Raw genomic sequence first — 22937 nt, forward strand, 5'->3', positions numbered from 1 at the left:
CTTGAGGTCTCCCTCCCTTTCCAAAGTTTATACCTTGAAACTCTTGTTGTGGCTCTCCAGATGTTCATGGACTATTATTCCCATCAGGGAATTGTAGTCCATGAACATCTGGAGAGCCACAGGTTGCAGACCCCGAGATGCTCCTGGATTCAAATCTGCCCAAGAGGATGGAGAGCTGGCCTTGGCCCCTGGTGGGCAGGGTTTTCTAACCCCCACTTCTCCTGGAAGCCGCTTAGATGACCTTGGGCCAGCCTCTGTATTTATGACCATTCAACCCAGGAAACCAGTCCGCCCTTTTCTGGCCTCCCAGTCCTTCCCAGTGAGCCATGGCATCCTGACGGGCCTACCTAGAGCAAAGCCTTGGAAGGATTTCCTTCCCCAGGGGTGACTGGTACAATTCTGCCGGCCGATATTGCGCACTGAGCTGGGCAAAACGGTTCTTCAGGTTCACTGGCCAAGATTAGAAGCAGGAGGGGGATGGCAGCGGGGGGGCGGGTCTGGAGGGCCCCTTGGGTGGCCAGTGTGGCAGGGACCACGGAGCGGCTGCCCGGAGACTTGTGGGTGTGGCCTTGGCAGCATTCTGCAGCCTTCTCCTCCTTGTGGGCCCCAGAGTTCCAGGCGGCCCCCCATTCCCAAGGTTGGATCCATAGAGGGCCAGTCCAACTTGCTAGGGTGGCTCTCTGGTGCACCTGCTCCCATCACAGAGTACCTGAGCCCATTTCACTGAGCCATCAGGCCCAGCGAGGGAGGGGTGGAGGGAGGGCGGCCAGAGTCCCTCCAGCGACCACGACAAACCTCCAGTGGGAGCGGCAGCAGCACCTACCGAAGGACACCCCCCCTCCTCCTTCTCCCCGCCGGCCGCTTCCGCCTAGGGCCCCGCCGGCCAATCAAGCGGGAGGAGGAGAATGGAGAGCAAACATCAATGCAATCAAAATGATACTTTTCTTTCTTGTTCTTCAGTTATCCGTCATGCTTCAAGCAGGGTGTGGTGGTCTGGTGCTTGCCTGCAATGCCATAATGTGGACTTTCTTTGCCAAAGCCTTAAAATCCTCCTCCTCTTCAGCGACGGCAACTGTGACATCAGCCGCTTCCAATTTCAAGTTAAACTGACGTCATAGGGCCTGCCCACAAGATCAGCCAGAGCATGCATCAGCCCCAGGCATGTGGATCCAGGCTACATTTTCCAGCGGCAGAATGGAACTTTCCTTCCCCACCCCAGTTAAGCCCACTGATCTCCTCAGTGCCGACTGCCCTAAAAACGCCGGGCCTGAAGAAGAGATACCCGGCCGCGGGCTTTCGGCTCGGGGAGCCCTCATAGCCGGCGGCGCCAGCGGGCCGCTAGAGAAGGGGTTCGACATGTACATCAGGGACCCCTTCGACGCGGAGCGGAACCCGCAGGTGAGAGGCGCTCCTTGTCCTCGCCAGGTGGGCTTGGGGGAGGAGCTTCGCCTGCAGAGAAGGAGGATACCAAATGGATGTGCTGATGTGACCCCCGTTTGTCGTATTGGTGGGAAAAATGGGAGAGGGACCATTGCGGCTTCCCAGTAGGGTCGGGGGAACTGAGGCGAGAGTTGGATGCTTTGGTAAGGGGGGTGGAGGTGGGAGAGTGGTAGAAAGGGGAAAAAATAGGTCGTGGGGATGGGCAAGTCCTATGAGGGTGGAGGGTTGCAGGGGAAATCGTATTCCCATCTGAAGCAGTGTAAAGAAAAGACCCGGATTGAAGATGGGGGCGATGTGAGGAAACTGGGTCACGTAGGGGGCTGGGCAATGGTGAGAAGGAAATTGCTGCTGTGTTTCTATGAAGAAGAGAAGGAAGGAAGAGGGTGATATTGAAAACATGGGTGCTGGTAAGTAGAAAGGTGTAGGCATACTTGGGGAAAGGTTGAGAAAGGGGTGTGGAGGGATTTTGTGGTGGGGGGAAGTGAAGAGAAGATGTGGGAATGTCGCTGAGAACTCAGGAAGTTTGCAAAATGGGGGAGGGGAGGGATTGAAAGCGGATTTGCAAGGCGATCTAGGTTGGAGCTTTGCCACAGCCTTCAGGAGCCAAGAATGCTTCCAGTTAAATAAGCTTTATGGAGGCCAGAATTGTCTGGGTTGTGAAGAATGATGGTGGAAGTACCTGTACTGTTTCTTTCAGCCAGAGCACCAGAGCCAGGATGCCATCCTGAGACTAAGTGAAGATAGTTCAGTCTGGTTTGCACCAGATCCCCTGGATGGAAAGCTGCTTGTGCTTTTTATTTTTATTTTTTTCACTTAGTCTAGGCTGCAGAAAAACTGAGTATGAGAATAAAGCTGAACTCTTACATAAGAAAACTTTCACAAGCTGTGTGTAGAAAATGGGAAGAAGTGTTTAATGAAATTCATAGATTTTAAAATGCAGAAGTTGATTCATAATGAGTAAACACTACTGTTGACATATGTTTCTAAAACTACATTTTTGTTTTGTTCCTAAGCACTGTACACAATGCTGCTTCTTTGCTTATATAGTGATGCAATATGTTAACTGTAGCAGAGTATTTCCATATTGCCTTTTGATTCTTTAGTTTTCTAGCCAGCAGAGTGCGCAGCAAAATTTTCCATGTTGGTGCAGAATAGCATCAGCGATGGTAGCTCTTTAATTCATTATTTTGTTTCCAGGGCATTTTGAATTTTGGAACAAGTGAGAACAAGCTTTGCTTTGATTTACTACAAGAAAGGGTAAGTTTGGCTCACAGATGAATAGTTACAGATTTTGAAATCATGATTCACACTACCTGTATTGCTTAATAAACCCTGCTCAAAGGAGAGCCCTAATTCTCGCCAGGTTTAATGTTATGCCTTCTGCCTTGTTACATGGCAGATTTAACAAGCAAGAAAAGGCTAAAACAGGGTCAGAACTCCGCTGGCTCGGCGAAATGCGATGTGGCTCCCCTTCCGGCCGCTGTTCTGGCGGCTCCATGAGCCGAGCTAAGCTGCCCATCTTCACCGGGCCTCGCTTCCTGCAAGCGGCAGGGCGGGCAGATCACTCAGCCTCGCGGCCGGCCAGGCCGATGCGTCAGCTGGCTCGGCAATTCTCCTGCCCCGCCTCCCGCTGGTTGCGAGGTGGGCGTTCTTCCGGCAGCCGACCAGGCCGAGCCGCCGAACCCATCTTCACCCGCCCTGCAAGCAGCAGGGCAGGCGCATCACTCGCCCGCAGCCGGCCAGGCCGTGCAGCGGGCTTCGCCTCCTGCCCGCCCCACTGGTTGCGAGGCGGGCGCTCGTGCGGTGGCCGGCCAGGCCGAGCCACCGGGCCCATCTTCGCCTGCCCTGCAGGCCCAGGGGTGTGTGTGAGCGGGCGGGGGGCGCGAGCGAGCAAGTGGGGGGGGGAGCGGGGGTGTGTGTGAGCCAAATGGCTCTTTGAGGGGAAAAGGTTCTCGACCCCTGGGCTAAAAGATTGTGCCTGTGTAATGATGGCTCAGTTGAATCTCTGGCCCACCAATTACTACACTGTTTCAGATTCAAGGAAATCAGATCCAAGTATGTGAATCTTACCCCTTTACATTTACCCGATCTCCCCGATTTATTTAGATTACACTACTTGCTGGACAATCCTGATCCTTCTTTCTGTATGATAGTGGCAGACTTTCTTCTGGAAATTACTAAATGCCAGTAGATTTCCTTCCACTTAACATTTATTTCCTGTACTGTATATGTTTTTTAATCAGTTTTTTACTATTGTTGTACTGTTGTCTATGCCAATAAAGGCTTGCTACTCCGTGAAATTATGATTTGCATTTTTGGTTGTGATCTGTAGTTGAATAGTCCAAGATGTATAGTAATCTATATATATAAAAAAGCTAACAGTGACTTTGTTAGTCATGCCCTAACGCCGAAATGGCTGGACAGATCCCCCCCCAAATTTTCACGTGACATTCTTCCCTGTTGCGGGCAGGTAATCGGACCTTCAAATCACCGAAAGTCCATACCTGAGCCAGGTAAAAAGTCTTTTTCCTGGTGCACCAGGCCAAGAAGCTAGCTGTGTTTAACTGTCACCCTTAGAATGTTCGTGCAGCATGTCTGTGGCCTGAGGGCTTGGGATGCCCTTAGAATGTTCACAGAGATGGCCAGAGATGAGCAATGAAAACAGTAAATAGGTAATACTGGTAGGTAATACAAGTGGAAGTGAAACACATACATACTTTGCCGTGTGAGATGTCAGGTGGGGTTCCCCCCCCCCTCACACGCAGGTAACTTACTCTCATACACACCCAGCTCATCCTCACACACCTCACTCTACCCTCCCTCACATCCAACCACCACTTACTCACTTACTCACCCATATTCGCCACAGCTCTCTTTTACTACAAGCGAGCTGGAGTTTTCCTTTTTCTTCTAAGAAAATCCACGGGGTGGGGGCAAGCCAACACTACTGGCTCCGCTTCTTTTGCATGTGGCCCTTTAAGAACCCGGGGAGCTGGCCTCGATCTGAACGCCTCACCACCCTGCCTCTGCTTCCTGACTGGGATAGCCTCCTTGCCCCAGTTCTGCCTTACCCAAGCCAGGACTGTGCGTGTCAACCAGCCTCATGGACAGCGGGATTCGCACTCTGGACAGTTCTGTTGTGGAATGGAAAGGGTTACCTTATACTAAAAAACACAAGACACCACCATATCACAGTGTGAATTGAAAAGGGACAGCGGATTCCATTTGACAACCCCAAAAGGCTATGCTGCGGATCATTGGATCTGGATGGACATCTGTGTGGGTTGCAGATTGTGATGAGAAGGACAATTGCCACAGCAACACATGGCCGGGCGCCACTAGTATTAAATAAGCGACAAAGTTATGATCTTGCCGGATTAAAAACCAGTGATCCAGCGTATGGCTAGGAGAATAGAACTATATTCCTTGTTGTGTACTTGCTGATTTAGTGATCCATTCCTGTGTTCAGTATACTTGTCAGCGGGGTGCATTTTTTATTCCTGTTCAACCTGTCATGCTAGCTTGAGTGGAACCACATGATACAAGAATGCACGTCTCAATCTTGAGGGACCACATCTCCCCATATTGCCCCGCAAGGACCCTCCGATCTTCAGAGGGTTCCTACTAGAGGTCCCTGGCCCAAAATACGTCCAGCTGGCCTCCACTAGGGCCAGGGCCTTTACAGCCCTGGCCCCTCTCTGGTGGAACAAGCTCCCCAAGGAGATCAGGGCTCTGCGAGACTTGTCAAGTTTTCGCAGGGCCTGCAAAATGGACCTGTTCCGCCAAGTATTTGGTCAGCTGGGATGAAAATATGTCACATCGCCCCGGTCTCCAGTGGGCTCAGGGTGGGTAGTGGGGGGATTTTTCATCGCCATGTACTATTTTTAAAGTCATAAGCAATTTTAAAGTTATACTATTTTTAAAGTCAGAAGTAGGTTTTAAACGCTGTAGTATTTATTTTATTGTATGTCGCTCTGAATCCTTCTGGGGAGGGTGACTAATAAATCAAATAAATAAATATTCTGCTAGGATGCAGAGGAAGATGTAGTAACAGTGCAGCACAGTTATGCTTATCCAAGTTTGTTGAACCGGTGGGTCTAACTCTGTTTAGGATTGTAGTGAAAGTTGACTAATTTCTTGAACACTTTGTTGCTATGAAATAATTCTTGAATATATTGATGAGAACCAACCATATATGGAAAAGTCTTTAACTGACTATTAAAAATGTATCAACAGCTCATAAAACCTGACATGAGTTATCTTGAGCCTCATTTACTGCAGTACTCTGATACACAGGGCATCAAAAGGTATGATTAATTCCAAATCTTGCAAAATTTGGGTGCAGTTTCTCATAATAATTTAGGTCGCTGTTAAGCAGAATGGTTTTCTTGCTATGGGGTTTTGAAGAGCTTTTGTTGTCATACATGTACATTCTGTTTTTCAGTTCCTTCAAAATAGTGTATTTCAAAGAATATTTAACCACTATGTGCTGGAGACATATTCTGTAATTTACAGAGCCATTTTTGTTTGGGGTGCAAATTCAAGAGATATGTTGTGGCACTTTCCCCTTGTAGTCTTGATAATTTTTAATGGAAATGATCCCATGGATACCAGAGGATCAATATTTCCTGCAATGGAGATGGAATTTTGAGTTCTGGGTTTACTCTAAAACTGAGTTTTGCTAACAGGTTAGCAAAGAGATACAACTACTTGATGTTGTATAGAGGTTATTGGCCATCTATGTGACTATACTTTAATCACATAAACTGTAGTCTTGCAGCTGTAGATATTAATGACCAAACGCAAGTTGACTTTCATGGAGCAGGACTGAATTATAACTATTTAATGGTTAATATGATTGTTGTTCAAAAGCTCTCTAAAGCCATATAAATGCTATTTAGCTACCATGGTACCATTTCTTGTTCTACTAATTTAGATTAATGTCCTCCTTTTTATTGGAGTTTTAGAAAGTGGCCAGTGTTCAGCCATAATTTTCTACATTTTACAATATAAAAATTAAAGCCATAAAACCAAGGAATAAGATGGAAAAATAGTCTTAAAAATGAACCCACCCCAGCAACCAAAAAGTATCTTCCATAATGTTTTGTTCCCCAGAACTTTGGAAGAAGGAAAAGCAGAAATGGTGCCTTAAGGGCCAAACTAGATATTATTTTTGTGTGTGTATAATGTTAGGACCAGTGTGATATAGTGGTGATAGCAGTGGACTAGGATATAGGAAATCAAGATTCAAATTGCCATACAATCTTGCTGAGTGACAGTCACACACTTTCAACCTAACTTACTTCACAGGGTGGTTGTCAGTATAAAATGGAGGAGGGGAGAAATGATGTAGTAGGCTTTGATTCTCTGTTGTGTAGAAAGGCAGATTAAATTCTGAGATCAGACTTTCAGACCATCTGCCTCATATCTTTGGAATTCATTTCCCGAGCATGTTGGGCCCATGATTTGGATTTGGGCCTATTCTGCAGCAAGATGACAGATGCAAAGTTTTCCTTATTTGAAACAAGTGGGAAAAAAGAGTCCATTCAGGGTAATTCTGATCAGCATAGGGTGAAGACTGAAGCCTCTTTCTCCCCTATGCCATGCTCTGTATTCAAATCAGAAAGCAGTTGTACTTTGGAAATGAGTTCCTGACAATATGGCAGGTGGCTGGTGTTCTTAAATTCATGTTCGGGAACCTGGACTTAACCTGTGCAAAAAAAAAAAATCATTGAGTTTCGCCCTGAGCTGATCCAGGGGCAATGTGGAATTTGCCTGTTTCTCTTTACTGAATGTGAACTGTAGCACTAACGTAAGCCCTGTTTCTTAATTTTTAAATTGGTACAGTCCAGAATGTACCTTTGGGGTGAGGCGGCCTATAAATCTAATAATAATAATAATAATAATAATAATAATAATAATAATAATAATAATAATAATAATAATAATAATAATAATAATAATAATAATAATAATAATAATAATCAGCCAACTCCTTAATTTTCAGGAGATCATATTGTTACCTCTGGTAACCTCTGGTAACAAATAATAATGTGTTTTCTGCTTCTGAGGCAGAATCATATCCTCCTTTATGTTAAAATATTATATTGTGATTATAGAACCGTTTAATGCCAGTGATATGTTACTTTATGTTAATTTTGTTAATTTTACCCTTCAGCTTCAGAGAAGAAATTGCGAAGTTTCTTACTGAGTATGCAAAGGCTCCATCAGCACTGGATCCAGAACATGTAAAGCATCAAAGTATTCTTTCTATTTAAAACTGTGACAGTTAATAGATCTTTGAGAACTTCATTGAGGTTTTTTGCAGAGGTGTCTTGGATTTTCATTCCTTTCAGATTATTTTGGAATCTGTGCAACACTGAAAACTGATGGGATTTTGAATGAGAATTGATCATGATAATGCAACTTGCATAAGATTCTGAAGTCATGTGTTTTTGTTTTGATTCACTGGCTCAACTATAAAAGCTAGCTAATTCTTGCCTGAACAGAGTACGATCAGTTCTTTTGATGGGAGATTACAACAGCCAGTTGGAAACACTGTTTTTAATTTTTTACTTCTATACAGTGGTGGGAGCCAAAGATTTTAATAACAGGTTCCGATGGTGGAGGGGTTCAAACAGTGGCGCCGCCGCACACGCGCACCTCCAGTCCCTATTGAGCAGGGAGGTTGCTTTAGTAACCCCTTCTCGGCACTCAGAAAAAATTAGTAACCACTTCTAGAGAAGTGGTGAGAACTGGTTGGATCCCACCTCTGCTTCTATATACTTACAAGAAACAGTCGATTACTAAATTTAGCCAATGAATTATCGCAATATGCAAAGTGAGGAGACCATGCACAGTATCCTTCTCAGAAGATGTTGTATCAACTCTGGCATCATTTCTTGTGACATACCAAGTAAAAATAAATTACCACCTGAAGAAGAGTTGGTGTTTATACCCACTTTTCTCTACCTTTTATGAATCTCAAAGCAGCTTACAATCGCTTTCTGTTCCCCTTCCCACCTTGAGAAGTGGGTGGGTGGGCCAGCTCCCTTGCATGTCACCCCTCGCTCACTCCCCTTCCTTGCATGCTACCTCTCCCTCCCCTTCCCCTTCCTCCGCTAGGGTGGGTGGGCCATGTCCAAATGCTGGGCCCCTTGCCTCCCCTCTCTTCCATGCCACCCCTTACTCCCTCCCCTCCCTTGCATGCCACCCCTCCCTTCCCTCCTTCTGCTAGGATGGGTGGGCCAGGTCCAGATGCCGGGTCCCCTTCCCTCCCTTGCATGCCACCCCTCACTCCCTCCTCTCCCTTGCATGCTCTGCAAGGGAGCTCTGAAATAACTGTGACTGTGCCAAAGTCACCCAGTGGGCTTCATGTGGAGGAGTGGAGAAACAAACCAGATTAGAATTCTCCATTTTTAACTACTATACCATGCTGGCTCCCAACCTTAGAAAATTTGAGCCAGTAAAATGGTATGTCATCAGGGATTTTTCTGTTGGTCTAAATGACATTATACTTTTACAGTTTCACTTATGCAATAGCCATGTAAGGTTTCTGAATATAAGAATGATTGGATTCCAGCCAATAGAATCCATATAGACAATAGGGAAAAGATAACTGATTGAGTTTGATATAATGGTCCACTTTTCTAAAAGTTGTTTGAACAACTGACAACTGGACATGGCAAACCTGTTTTAGATTTAAAAGATCAGTGTTTCAGTGGTTTGGCAATTTTGCTAATTATAATTTGATTTTTTTTCATCAAGATCACTGTGATGAATGGCTGCTGTGCTGTCTTTGCTGCTCTTTCAACTGTATTGTGTGATCCTGGAGGTGAGGCAACTTGTAATCCAATCCTATGCAGAGTTACATTCAATGAAGTGTTATGGACTTGGAAGGGTGTAACCAGTGGTGGGATCCAAAAATTTTAGTAACAGATTCCCATGGTGGTGGGATTCAAACAGTGGCATAGCGCCAGTGGGGCTGGGCGGGGCACGCGATGGGGGCATTCAGGGGGCGGGGCATTCCTGGGCGGGGCTGTGGCAAGGACGCAGTCAGCCATGCGCCGGTCCCATGGGCGGGAAAGCTAATGCACGCGAGAGCGCAGGGCTGCCACGCATGCCGGGTGCAACCTCCTGTTAGGACTGCTTCAAGAGTTCCTGCAAGGCCAAGCTTACTGCTTGAGGAGTGGAGGAGGGGCGTAACTAAGGCCAAAATCACCAATTAGTAACCCCCTCTCGGCACACACAAATAATTAGTAACCTACTCTCGGGAACCTGTGAGAACCTGCTGGATCCCACCTCTGGTTTAAAACCCAACTTCAAACAGTCGTTTCAGATCCTGGTTTGGCATACCTAACCTTAGTTAGTGGTAAGATACACACTGAGAAAACCATGCTGACCATAGTCAGTTTAATTAAACTATGGATTCAGAGTTACACCTCTGGGTGTAACTCTGCAAAGGTCTCACTGTCAGATACATATTGTAATCCAATCCTGTGCAGAGTTACATTCAATGAAGTTTTATGGACTTGGAAGGGTGTAACTCTGCATAGGTCTCACTGTCAGATACATATTAACTGTAGAAAAGAATCTTTCTGGTAACTGATGTTTCCATTTGTTGAAGAAAATGCAATGCCTTATTTAATTGGGATTATCTAGTGACAATACCTAAATCTCATAGAGGATGATCTAATTTATCACTTTGTCTTATTGAAAACATGCCTTTAGAAAATGTACAAATTTAGATAAATTTCATGTGAAACTCATAAAAGTTAAAAAAATCTGTGCCCCTTCCATCTTTAAGCCACTCAACCAACTTGCTACAGGTTGTGGAGGAATCTGTATTAATCATAAATTGAGATATAAGATGGAAAATAATTAGTAAAATCTTGTGTATTGGTGGTTTGATTTTGTTGTTTTAGTTGGGAGTATTCTAGTAATAGTATTTGGTTTAGAAACTTTGTATAATTAGAGCACAAATAACACTTTCTATGTTTTGGCACAACTCATCCAGAAAGTCTGAACACATATAAAAAGATTTTGAAAGTAATAAATTTGATGTGTGTAAGATGAAGCAGAATGAGGGATATATCACCAATTTTAACAATTGGTAAAACACTTTATGTTTAAAAGCAGTCTTCATTGTACTTTATTTTTTTTTTGGCAGATGGGTATCTAATTCCTGCTCCATATTATGGTGGCATAAATGCCAAAACCTGGCTGTATGGTGGAATGCAACCTGTTCATGTACCCTTGTTCAGTGAGGTAAAAATTAATTTCATTGGAGGCTCTCAATATTGTATTTATTTAAAATATATTGATTAAACTCCAGCATTAAAAACCCAGCCTAGTAAAAAACAAATGAACATAAAAGCAAGCCACTGACAACTTTAAAATGAGTTTCCAGACTCAAAAGTTACAAAAGATTCTGCCCCATTAATCTTTCCTTCACTAGTTTTTGGTTGCATGGAACTTTTTATGCAAAGGGATAATCAAAGCTAGAATCTATCGCTTGCAGTCTGAAGTGGTGGGGTTTATTCTATCACTTCATTTGCACTTGTTCTTTGGCAGGCGTGAACCAGACCTAAAGGCTTTTAATCTTTGCATCCGTATATATCCAGTATACAGATTACTCTATTCTGTCTGTAAATGACAATTTTTTTGCATGACTCTAAATTATAAACATCAGTGAAAATATTGGCCTTGATCCAGATATTTATGAACAGAAGTAGCACTCCCCAAACGTAAGATTGAAAGTGAATATCAACAGTACAAGAAAGAGAACTCTTACTAGTGCAATAATGAATGCATAATTGACTACTCACTTGCACATTGAGACTACAAAGCAAAAGATTTTTTAAGTGTGAATTTCTATCTTCAAAGGTTTTTTTTTATTTTTATACAGGTAACAAATGAAGAAACTCATCCATTTCAGTTAACCATTGAAAAATTAGAAACTGCACTTAAGGAAGCATTGGAGCAGGTAAGAATATTTTAAACTGAATTCAGGTAAATTTGATAAGTTTTGTGCGTTGTGTCCAGTCAACCTGTGGCAGAAAACATGGATTTCTTGTACATTTCCCTCCCAATACAATTCCTGGAAATATTATGTCTAGAGTTGTGGGAAATATGTGGGCAGACAGTTGGGGTGGGAGGATGCATTGAAAAGATTTAAATATCTCATTGCTCTTAGATCAGCTGTGTAGAAGGAAGAAGAGATGGTGGCAATTTTATCTCTTTTTCTCCTAATCTGCAGAGTTGTCAGTTCTTTCAACACTTGCTATTCCAAAAATAATATTTATAGAGTTGAAATGGATTTCTGTGGAGAGGGGGAAGTGTGGGAAAATAACAGCTATCACCAGTTTCTTCTGGCATTTGAATGGGTCCAACTCAGGCCAACCTTGAAATGAAAATGGATGAGTCTCCATATAATAGATGATTTGTATTGCCCTCATATGCAAAGAAACTCCAGTCCAAATTCACTCATTTCAGTGTACTTGGTCTGGAATGTCTCTGCACAAGGCTTGCAGATAAAAATATTTAAATGAATGGCAGTAATATTTATGTAAAATTATCTCATTTTTCCATTCTTTATAATGTTCTTGTTTAAATTTATGTGACAGTAGCATTGTTGCTAGTTGAATATGTCCCATCTGTAATATTGTAAGAGACCTTAATTGTTATAGAACAAATTCTAAGCAAACAGTAGTTAAAGAAGCCTGCTAGATTAGAGTCCAGTACCACTTTAGAGACCAACTAGATGTTCAGGGTATAAGCTGTTGAGAATCAAAGCTTGCATTCATCAGATACAGTCAGTAGATGGGAAAAATATTCTTTAAAAAGTGTTTTTCTGCAGGTTATGCATAGAAGAGCTGTAGATTGAATGTTTAGTGTAGATGTGGGGAATACGCGTAGAATGATAGTAGAAGAAATCCCAGCTACTGGCTATTTACCATGCAATCTCTAGTTCTTAAGCCATCAATGCAGGAGAAAGCCAGTGGGAACAAAACCACTGCAGTGAGAATGACACTTAGTTGGGCCAACGGGTTGTCCCACCCTGGCACAGAACCCTTTCCAAAATGCTGTTCCTGGAACTTAGGGGATCCTTAGGAACAAATATACAGGATTAGTCAGAGATCTGCAGGGAAGCAGGGAATCAGTGAAATTCACCCCTCCTGAAGAAATTACCCCTGGATCCAGCCTTAAGGTCTGTTGGTTTTAATAGGGCTTATATGTAACTGACTCATGCTGCATGGCTTTTGTGGGATTTTCTACATTAAGAATTAAAATTGTTTAATGGAATATTCTTTTTGAATTTATTTAATAACTATTTCAGTTTGTTTTGGTATACATGAAACTGCTCCATTAATCATGATGGTCCAGATTTTCTTGTTTTGTCTGTAGACAGTCAGTGAAATTATATTATGATTTGGATCGTAGTCACAATACGGTTTACTGCATAGTACATTGTAAGACAGTAAAAGAGTGATTTTAAAGCAGGTACTCAGGCTTCCTCAAATGAAGTCTGTTGCTAAAAAACAACATCTAAACTAGTAAAATATTATGGTACTGGAATGTATTTTTAGATAGTCTTAGATTACTGTATAATCAACTAACCATAATTCTTGGCATTTTTAATCAAATAGCAGCTTTGCAGGTTCATGGTCCTATGTGACATCGTGTTGGGGTCTCCGACTATCAGTTTTTCTTTTTTCAGGGCATCCGAGTCAGAGCATTAATCCTGATCAACCCTCACAATCCATTAGGGGACATTTACCCAGCACAGTTGCTGAAAGAATGTCTAGAGTTTGCGCACAGGTTTGAGTCCCTAGCGCTATTTGTTTGGCCTTGTAATTTTCCATGATGCAGGATGCTAGTTATAAAGCTGATTTTTGTTAATCTCCTTATTTCATTTGGCATTTGATCCTCCAGGGATTAACGTTTAAAAATATTTTTATCGTAATGAAACTTTGTATGGTTATTTGTAGAGAAAATATTGGCTTTCTTAATTTTGCAGTCTACTATCACTGTTTTATGTAATGCTAAATAACATAAGTTCTTAAACCTGGATATATTGATAATTTAAAATTTTTAAACCTGTGTCAAAAATGAAAATAGGTGATTACCAAATAGATAAAATATCTTGATTTGAAAATATAGCTTTGTAGCAGTTTATGTGTTTATAAAGTGAGGTTTCATAATCAGGAGATCTAATTTTTGCCAGTCAACCTGTAGAGATCTCACAATACAGCCCTAAGTAGACTTACTCTAGTGTAAACCTATTGATTTAGGCTGGAGGAGATCTGCCTAGGATTGTATAGTAAATGGTACCTAAATTAATATTCCTCGGAACTTCTTAGTTTTCTTGTTATTTCTCTTAAGAATCGCATACTAAGATCTAATTTTTTTCTGCTATGGATTCTTGATTAGTTAGAGATTAGTCATTGATTTCACATATAGTTTTGTCTAAAGAATGCAAGGAGTTGGATATGTATTTAATGGCTGATCTAAGGGAAATAGGATAGTATTTTTTAAAAGAAAATGTATACTAAATTAATACATATAAATTTTGGAGACTCCTAGTTATATTGGCAATTGTTATAGTAATTCTCATCCTTTTTGGATGAGGGTAATATTCATCCCTCCCATCCCAGGATAACTTTGTAGACTTGAAGCTGTAGTCTGCCTCTGGTATTTCATGTACTTCAACACTTTTAGGGAAAAAATCACTGATACCTTTGTGGTTTTACTACATACTTTGAAATACCTGCTAAAATTATTTTAAAAGAACACAGTTTGACATGTATTTTGTGTCTTTTGGAGTGCCATAAGAGAAGTGCATGGTGAGTTTTCAAGCCCTATCTGGCTTGCACAATATTGTATAAAACATGCAAGTTCTTGTTTTTAACTTGGTTATAGAAATGCTAAAATAGGGAAATACAAAAATTCATATTTGCTTAGCCAAGAACTTTAGGTGCTCAGCAGGTTTTTGTGGGGAGGAGCAACTTGATTTAAAAATAAGCTTATTAACAAGTTTGTATCTGTTACCTTGGATGAGCATATAAGAAAATGTTCAGGTTTATAAATGATTTGCTAAGCTGCAGTTGCAATAATAAGATGATTTTAATTACACCTATTGAAATATATTTTTGTGTTTCTTCTGTATATAGGTATAAATTACACATAATAATGGATGAGATTTACATGCTATCTGTATATGGTGATACCACCTTCACAAGCATCCTTAGCTTAGATAGGTGAGTAAACATTTCTGGTCCTGTGAAAATGAACGTGTGTCGTACGGACTTTCTAAATGCACAGTCTGAGAAATCTTCCTGTTGATTTTATGTTATGCAAACAATAGTCCATCCCTTATCTGCCTCTGTGAATCATATTTCACAGTTACTGCCGTACAGAAACATTAGATTACAGGGTATTAGAAAACTTGTTTTATTCTTCTGTTGCTTTGTAGCCAACCCTTTAATTCATTTATTTTCACTGTTTCACATTTCTGAAGCCTTTTGCTAAGTACAGTGGCTGTAGTTCTATTCCTTCTGCGCGCACAGCGGCTCTTTGTTGGAATGGCGGGTCAGTGAAAAGCCAAAACACTCTAATGCCTCCCTGGAAATATCTAATCACATGGTCTTTCCCAAGCTCTTGTGAGTGCCACCAGTTATTTTGCAAGTAGCCTATACATTGAGATGTATATGTGTGCTTTGTGTGCTTGAGAATGAATAGATCACTGGAAACTTCAGTTCTCACTGAACGTTCTATCACAGTATATTTGGCACCACAGTTTATACCCTCTGCAGGGGCAGCAGAGAATGGGATGGTTGTACTAGATCCACTCCACAGTATCTTCTGTGTGACAAAGGAACAGGATGGTGGTTTCATTCTTAATTTAAAACTTCACCAGAGCTCTGATCTGGGCATGCCATGGACAGGGTATCATGTGCAACCCAATGCTATTTTTTTATTTGTACAGACACATATCAGTGGTTCTCAACCTGTGGGTCAGGACCCCTTTGGGGGTCGAACGACCCTTTCACAGGGGACACCTAAGTCTCTCTGCATCAGTTTTCATCATCTGTAAAATGGATAAGTGTTAGGATTGGGGCAGGGGTCACCACAACATGAGGAACTGTATTAAAGGGTCGTGGCATTAAGAAGGTTGAGAACCACTAAATCATCTTGGAAATGTTTGAAAGGTGATCTGTAGACATTTTGTGAATGAACTGAGTAGTTTTTGATATACCTGTTCTCTGCAAAGACCTTTCTCACTATTGCTTGTTAGCAAAAAAAATTCAACCTACTTTACTATTTATACATAAGAGATTTTGTGCAGTATTAATGCCCTTGATCTCAATCCTTGGGTGCATTGTACAGTGTATGTAGGTGGGCATGTGTATGCAAATAGTTGTTTCACTGGATAGTATAGGTTGGTGCAGGTCTTCTATATGTGCACTGAATTCTTATGCCTGCAGCAGATCTTGCTGGATTGTGGTAAAATTCCTTCTATAAACTACTTTTCTTATGTCAGAAGACTAATAGTTATTGTTATAAAACATTAATTTTCTGAAAAAAATCTTGCCTTAAGTTTACCAGATCCTGACCGGACACACTTTATGTGGGGATTTAGCAAGGTGGGTTTGGAATATTAATATTGCTACAAAATGTGCTTGATGTTTGAAATTGCTAATTGTCACATGCCCCCCCTTCCCAATGTACTTCTTATTTATCTGTAGAATTTATTTGTAGAATTTATGTAGCCATGGGTTGAAAAACCTAGCTCTTGATTCTACGGAATTACAAGTTAAGCCACTGGTGAGATAGCATATTCTCTTCTGTTTTTCATGTGCTTAATGGAAATTTAGCTCAGACTTAGGGATACAGTCTGAAAATTATTGTTGGTGTCTGACTTCAGTGATGTATAGTACCTTTTTCCCCTTGGCTGTTAGAATTTCTGTTGTCTATGTATATTTAATCACTCCTGCTTTTTAAGTTTATTCATGAACTGCTTTGTTTTCAATGATTTAAGATCTAATTCCAGATTGGTTCTTAAAGCTGAAAATAACCTTAAAAGCCAAAAATGTAAAGCACTCAAGGGAAAAAAAGCAAACCAGGAGGGAAAACAAACCAGATCATTGTCACGCTTCAAAAACTTACTTCAAAATTTTACTTAGCATCTCATTTATAGGAGTCAGACTGTCAAATCTGGCCAACATAAAGTGGTCATGAATTCAGCTATGACTAAAAGATGATCTGTAAATATAGTTCATGAATAAACTGTCTAGCATAAAATTAATGATCCCAAAGCTTTGTTTAAAGATAAAAGCATAAATGCTTTGATGAATCAGGCTACAGCTTACCTATTCCAGCATCATTTATAAGAATCCCAGCAGACACTAGGGATAGACATTCTGCCCAGCTCTGGTTAGGGCATGACTTCAGCTCAGTTGAGACATCATTCAAAACTACAACTAGTGTGATTGTCTAAAATGCAGCAGGATAATACAGGCGCAGCAGAAAACCATGGGTGTGAACTGCGGAGAAATTAAAAATGACAAATTGGGTGGAAGAGAGCACCAACTTCTTACACACAAGTGCTTTTTCTTAAGATGTCCCCATGACATTTTATTTATGTTGTGCAGGAAGGACCATTGTGAGTTGCTTATCTATAGCATCCAACAGTGAACCAAAGCTGGACCCAGAGCATCTGTTCTGCAATACTGATAGAGCAGGCACAACAAGGTTTATTTTACTGCACGGCCTGTCACTAAAACAATTGGCCCCATGTAGGTTCAACTTTCAGTGACTGAGGCTTTGTATTGTACTGTCTATCTGAAACTAGATTTAGGGGAACAGCAGAAGCCTCCCAGCTAAAATTTCCAGTCAAATAAGCACTAACTTAAAGAGAAGAGGTCAATTCATTTTTTAAGACAGTGTTCACTATAGCTAGGAAACATGAGTGTTTTTTGAAACACTCAGATGTTTGTATGCAAATTAAAAGAATTCAGTTTCCAATCAGAAATGTTAGAAATTGATTTTGTTTCCTTCACTTTTGTTGTGATTAATGCAAATATAAATATGTTCTGCCTATTAGCATTTTAATTTACAATTAATTCTTCTCTTGTTTTTGTTCTATCCCCAAATAAAAAAGGATTTTGGCATGTGTGGTGTCAGAGTTGGTGTATTATATACCAAAAATGATGAAGTTCGGAAAGCTGTTAATAAGCTGGCAGTTTTCCATGGATGTCCTGGACCGGTGCAACACATTCTCAGCCAGTTTCTTAGTGACAGAGGTTAGCACTTTTAAGGGGAACATTCCACTGTTTTTGTCTAATTCTCGTGTTTGTATGTATGTATCTGATATTGCATTTAGACATAATAAGCAGAAGTGAAGCTGAGGGCATGAACCTGACTTGTTTCTGGCCTCCCTTCTTCTCTTATACATCCATTCCCTGCATGATCTATCCTCAGGGCTGAAGCGAGGGGGAACTGCGCCCCTGCCATGCACCGGAGTGTGCCCAGTGCATCGTGCACCCCCCACCCCCTTTGCACAGCCACTGCCTATCCTGGTTAGAAACTAACTTGGGTTACCTCTGGTGTACAAATGCAGATAATTGGCTTAATTAAAGCGCCCCCCCCCCCCGGCTTGGATTAAACCCTGATTTAGAATCCCAGTTGGTGTAGGAACAGGGTTGCCAACTCAAGGGTGGGAAATTCCTGGAGATTTGGGGTTGGAGCCTGGGAAAGGTAGGGTTTGAAGGGGTAGGACCTTAGCTGGTTTTGATGCCATAGATTCCAACCTCCAACACAAATATTTTCTCTAGGGGAACTGATTTCTGTAAATCAGTTGTAATTCCAGGAGATCTCAAGGAGAATTCCAGTTGTAATTCCAGGAGATCTCAAGGCTGCCAACCTTGAGTAGGACATTAGTTCCAGTAATGCACATACTGTAGCTGCACTCATAGATCGTGGGTAACCAGAATTAGTTTTCCAGCAGGATTCTCTGCAAGAAGGAAGGAGTAGGCTCAGCAACCCGCTGAGTTCGTGCATATGTTAGTTTACGACCTGTATGTAGCCCAAATAATGACCTCCATCCCTAAAGTTCAGGTTCATCTGTATTTCCTTCTTTGAGCAGGGTTAACCCAGTGCCTTAGTCAAGTTGGAGTGAGCAATCAGTTTGAACTTAATTCATTAATACCCAGCTATATAATGTGAGATGTAGGGAACATTGCACGCTATTCATATATTATTGAAGTCAGTGGATAGGTTTACCAATGACTATTAGAAGTGGAACCTCCATGTTCAGAGGCAGTAGTCTCTGAATACCAATAGGATTAAGCTTTGGCTTCGGTGTCCTGCTGTTAGACTTTCCAGGGGCATCTAATGGTCACTTTGTGGGGCAAAAACTGAGTTATGTTACCAATGGGTTGATCAGGCTGTTACAACTGTTTCTGAACACTATAAAGAAAAACAGGAGAAAAAATAAAATAGCATTTTTACATGTGTGTTCATATTTTGACAGAATGGCTGGATAATGTGTTTTTTCCAACCAACAGAAGAAGACTTAAGGAAGCTCAGAACATTCTTGTGGATGGTCTTGCAGAGATAGGAATACCTGTTCTTAAAAGCTCAGGAGGATTATACGTCTGGGCTGACTTCAGAAAAGTATGTGCAAAAATATGGAGACATCAGGAAGGGCTGGCTGACGGAAGTGGCCTTTTAAAAAACTGAGGGAGTTATGCTGAAATTTAATAATAACTGGTGCTTAGCTGCAAGTGTTCATGTGATTTATGTTCATCACCTCAACAATTGTTAAAAACAGTGAGAACAGTGGGGTGTTGTGTGGTTTCTGGGCTGTATGACCACGTTCTAGTAACATTTTAGTAGAGAAAATGCTACTAGAACACAGCTATGCAGCCCGGAAACCACACAACACCCCAGTGATCCCGGCCATGAAAGCCTTCGACAATACAGTGAAAACAGTGGCTTGCTTGAAGTCTGTAGGTGAGATGTAACTAGAACTATGGACTTTGTGGCTTACACTTTTTAGCCACTAAACTTCATGAGGTGGCGAGTGGGAAAGAGGTTGGTGTTCAGTGGATACTGGAAGTATGTGTGCAGGTAGGTTTTAATATCATGGTCGTTTGGGGTTAAAATAAGTTTTGTTAGCCGCAGTGTATTGGCTAAGTTACCTCACTGACTAGAATTGAAGTTGTAATGTACTTAACCTGGTAGTAGCATTAAAAAACTGGGGCAGTTTTGCATTTAGTTTTAAAGAATAGGTGTTTCATTATTGAGCCCTGCAATAAATCAAGCAAGAGACACAACTGAACGACAGGGTCTCTGGGTATCAAGGAAGATCTAATAATTCTAGCCATGTTAATACTTTGAAACAGGGTAAAGTTTTTTTTCTGTTTTGGTAATTTATATGGTATTCTATTCAGGTATTATCCTTTGTTTTTCTTCTTAGTTCTTGAAGTCCCAGACATTTGAAGCGGAAATGGATTTATGGTGGAAGCTGCTTGAAGAAAAGCTTCTCATTAGTCCTGGGAAAGCCTTTTGCTGTTATGAACCCGGATGGTTTAGACTGGTCTTTTCTGATTCAACAGATAAGATTTACTTGTGTAAGATTACATTCTGATTTTTTTTACACACCCCCCCCCCCCCCCCGATAGTCATGAATGTCAGGCTGTCAATTATGGTCTTCCAGCATGTTGTGTGTTGGGTATGCAGGAAGTTCCACTAAAATGAGAAAATCCTATTTGTGATTTACTATATTAACAGCTCGATCCTATGCAGTTACCTCTGTCTGAGGCCACTGAAATCAATGGACTTAGACTGGACATATGATTGCACCATGAATTCTGTCATGGCGCATTGGTTCTTTCTCATTTGAGAAAAAAAAAGAAATATACTGAGCATGTGGATTGAGAAAATCAGGCTGCAAGTAAAGGTCCACATAGCTTGATTGTTCTGTTCTTACATTTTCTGAATCCTTACCCTGACTGCACTAAAATTAGGCAACTGGGCTTGTACTGGGGCAGAGAGAAGTTGCATTATTTTAAAAAAACTTAATTTGGAGGGTCAAGGGTTGCTCCTTGTGCTTAAGGACTTCAGGTAGGCAACATTCCAACTGGCGTGTACACGTGCAAAAGCTGTCATTTGTAGAGCTGTTTCTTCACTAAGCCTAATAGCTTGTTTGGACTTTTCTTTAAAACACATTTCTTTCCCAGAGATATTCCAGAGGAAAACTATATTAGGTGCCATGAGACTTTGTTTGGACAGCAACAGATTCACAGTGTTCATGAGCCAAAGCCTTTATGTATTTGACAAGAGTGTCCTCTGGCTCCCCCAACCTTATGCCATAATGAATATGTTGATTGATAAGACACTACAGTATTCTTGTTTCTGTTCTTTGGGAGAAAAGGTCAATTATATTATCTTGTACTCTTTGTTTTATAGGTGTTCAGAGACTTCAGCAAATGCTGCATGACAAGATAGATGAATCCATTCCCATCTGTTCATCTCCTGTTGAAAAAGAGTATTCTGAGTCAGACGGTGAACCTTCCAATTACATGAGCACTTCAGTGGATGACGTTTCAGAAGGATGTTCGCTTCGGAAAAAAATAGCTGTTTTTTTAACAAACTTGAATGCAGACATTTCATTTTTTTAATCATCACGTGATTGTAACTTCACAGGCATGCTTTTCCTACATTGCAACTTATAGTTGACAACTTGACTAGTGGAATACTTGAACTACTTTTTTTCCTTTGAAATCCAGCATGCATACTACGTTGGTTTCTCTTTTCTTGGGCGCACGAAAGCCCAACTTAGACATGACAATGGCAAACTCTTGTGCTGAATTCGCAGTGTGTGGAGTGATTTAAAGTGCATCAGGGATGGGAAGGATGAACATCCTCTACCACACTTCGTTGAAAAATGAAATCGGGCTACCTTTCATCCTTGTTTCCGTCTCCTGTTTTTTTGCCCCAAAGCATGTCCTTAGCTTCAGACTCTTTTGCACTTGGTATTTAAGCTTACTGGTAGCAAAGATATGACATTAGTGCTTTTAACATGGACAGTTTGCTGAGTGTATCTTGGCCTACCAAGAGCAAACTTACTTATACTATGTATACTTATCTGAATTAGAAAATACTGAACCAACTAACAAGTAGCTGCTAAATTTCTTCTGAATCGGTGGCTACTAAAATGTTATTTAAAATACTGTTAAGCTTTCTGAAAATGTGCACAACTGTACTTGCTTTCTAAGAAAGTGTTCAGATTTCTGGTGTTCATTCTTGGTTCTTTAAAACAGCCTGTCTCTGGATTATGATGTTTATATCATGCTTGCGAAATTGACATTCTTTGATAAGATGTAAAATTGAATCCTATAAATACGTTTTGTATACATATAGTTTTCTGGTATTATTGGCTTTGGAAGGAATGGAGCTTATAAGTTAATACTGAATGTTGATGTGAAATTAACCAGACTATGCTATTAAAAGGTGGGGGTGGGGACACTGGATCTTACTTTTGTAGCCACTAGCTTTATCTGTATAGCTGAAAATACAAAAATTGGAGGAGAAAGAATTCTTATCAAATGTGCAGATGACACAAAGCTAGAATGAATACCAAACAACCAGAAAGACCTTTTTTTACATTATCTTGGGCCGTTTCCGCACGGCCCATTAACGACGGCCTGGGGGCGCTAAAAACGCCGTCCCCAGGCCGCCGTTCGCACAGGCGCCGCTGCTGCAACGCAGCAGTGGCGACCTGACTCCGCTTCCCTCCCCCCAGGGTGGCCTCAGGCCGCCCTAAACAACAACCCTTTAAAGGGTTGTTGTTGGGGAGGAAGCGTCTTCCCGCCGGGAAGACGCTGTCTCCCGTCTCCGCCCCACTCACGGTGTCCTCGTCGTCAGCCAGTTGTTGGCGTAGCAGTTCTCGCCCACACTGTCCCTCCCACCTCTAGGGGTCGGAGGGCAGCGTGGGCGGGCTGCGCGCCCAGCAGGCGTACCCACGAGGACACCTTGAGTAAGTGGAGATCGGGAAGAGGCGGCTCCGTGTGGAGCTGCCTGCCATCTGCCGGTCTCGCTGGTCTGCTCGTGATGCTTGCATGCGAACGGGCTTGCGCCCCCACGCCGCCCGCACTCTTGGCGGCGTGGGGGCGCAAGGAGGCCGTGCGGAAACGGCCTTAGTAATTTCAGTGCTGCTTTCCCACCAAACAAAAATTAATCCAGCTAAGACAAATGTAATATTGTGCATTCAGTCAAAAAGAACTTCACAGAGATAGCACAGAGACTTGGCAGTCATATATATAAAATGGATCTCAGGATACATCCAATCACAAAAGAAATATGAGTTGACAGTAATGCAGTTGCCAAAATGGCAAATGCTGTCTTAAGATGCATTCATAGGAGCAACAGCATCCAAGGCTAAAAGAAAAAAAGTTCTGCTATATTCCATGTAGACAAACAGCTTGGTAGAG

At 41.7% G+C, this 22937-nt stretch overlaps 1 protein-coding gene across 2 annotated transcripts; it reads left to right on the forward strand.

The window, feature by feature from the left end:
• Positions 1-920: 920 nt before the first annotated feature.
• On the forward strand, positions 921-21862 carry LOC125440511 (1-aminocyclopropane-1-carboxylate synthase-like protein 1). Of its 2 annotated transcripts, none has more exons than XM_048510366.1 (14): positions 921-1398; positions 2638-2697; positions 5677-5747; positions 7619-7688; positions 9208-9274; positions 10610-10707; positions 11348-11425; positions 13160-13260; positions 14613-14699; positions 16040-16085; positions 17603-17744; positions 18974-19116; positions 19922-20075; positions 20914-21862. In XM_048510366.1, exons 1-14 carry the CDS (start codon positions 1162-1164, stop codon positions 21123-21125), a joined length of 1566 nt encoding a protein of 521 aa, XP_048366323.1. In that variant the 5' UTR covers positions 921-1161; the 3' UTR covers positions 21126-21862. The 2 variants fall into 2 exon arrangements, with proteins under 2 accessions (XP_048366323.1, XP_048366324.1); XM_048510367.1 differs by lacking the exon at positions 921-1398 and adding an exon at positions 1662-1847.
• The last annotated feature ends 1075 nt before the right edge of the window (positions 21863-22937 follow it).

This window comes from Sphaerodactylus townsendi, linkage group LG11 (assembly GCF_021028975.2).
Source record: "Sphaerodactylus townsendi isolate TG3544 linkage group LG11, MPM_Stown_v2.3, whole genome shotgun sequence".
Lineage (NCBI taxonomy): Eukaryota > Metazoa > Chordata > Lepidosauria > Squamata > Sphaerodactylidae > Sphaerodactylus > Sphaerodactylus townsendi.

Excerpts from the sequence above, each read along its gene's own strand:
- LOC125440511 (XM_048510366.1), top strand. The coding sequence starts at position 1,162 with ATGTGGATCCAGGCTACATTTTCCAGCGGCAGAATGGAACTTTCCTTC. Across the intron at positions 14,700-16,039 it reads AGCATCCTTAGCTTAGATAG|TTTACCAGATCCTGACCGGA; the intron begins GTGAGTAAACAT and ends TCTTGCCTTAAG. Across the intron at positions 20,076-20,913 it reads AACAGATAAGATTTACTTGT|GTGTTCAGAGACTTCAGCAA; the intron begins GTAAGATTACAT and ends TTTGTTTTATAG.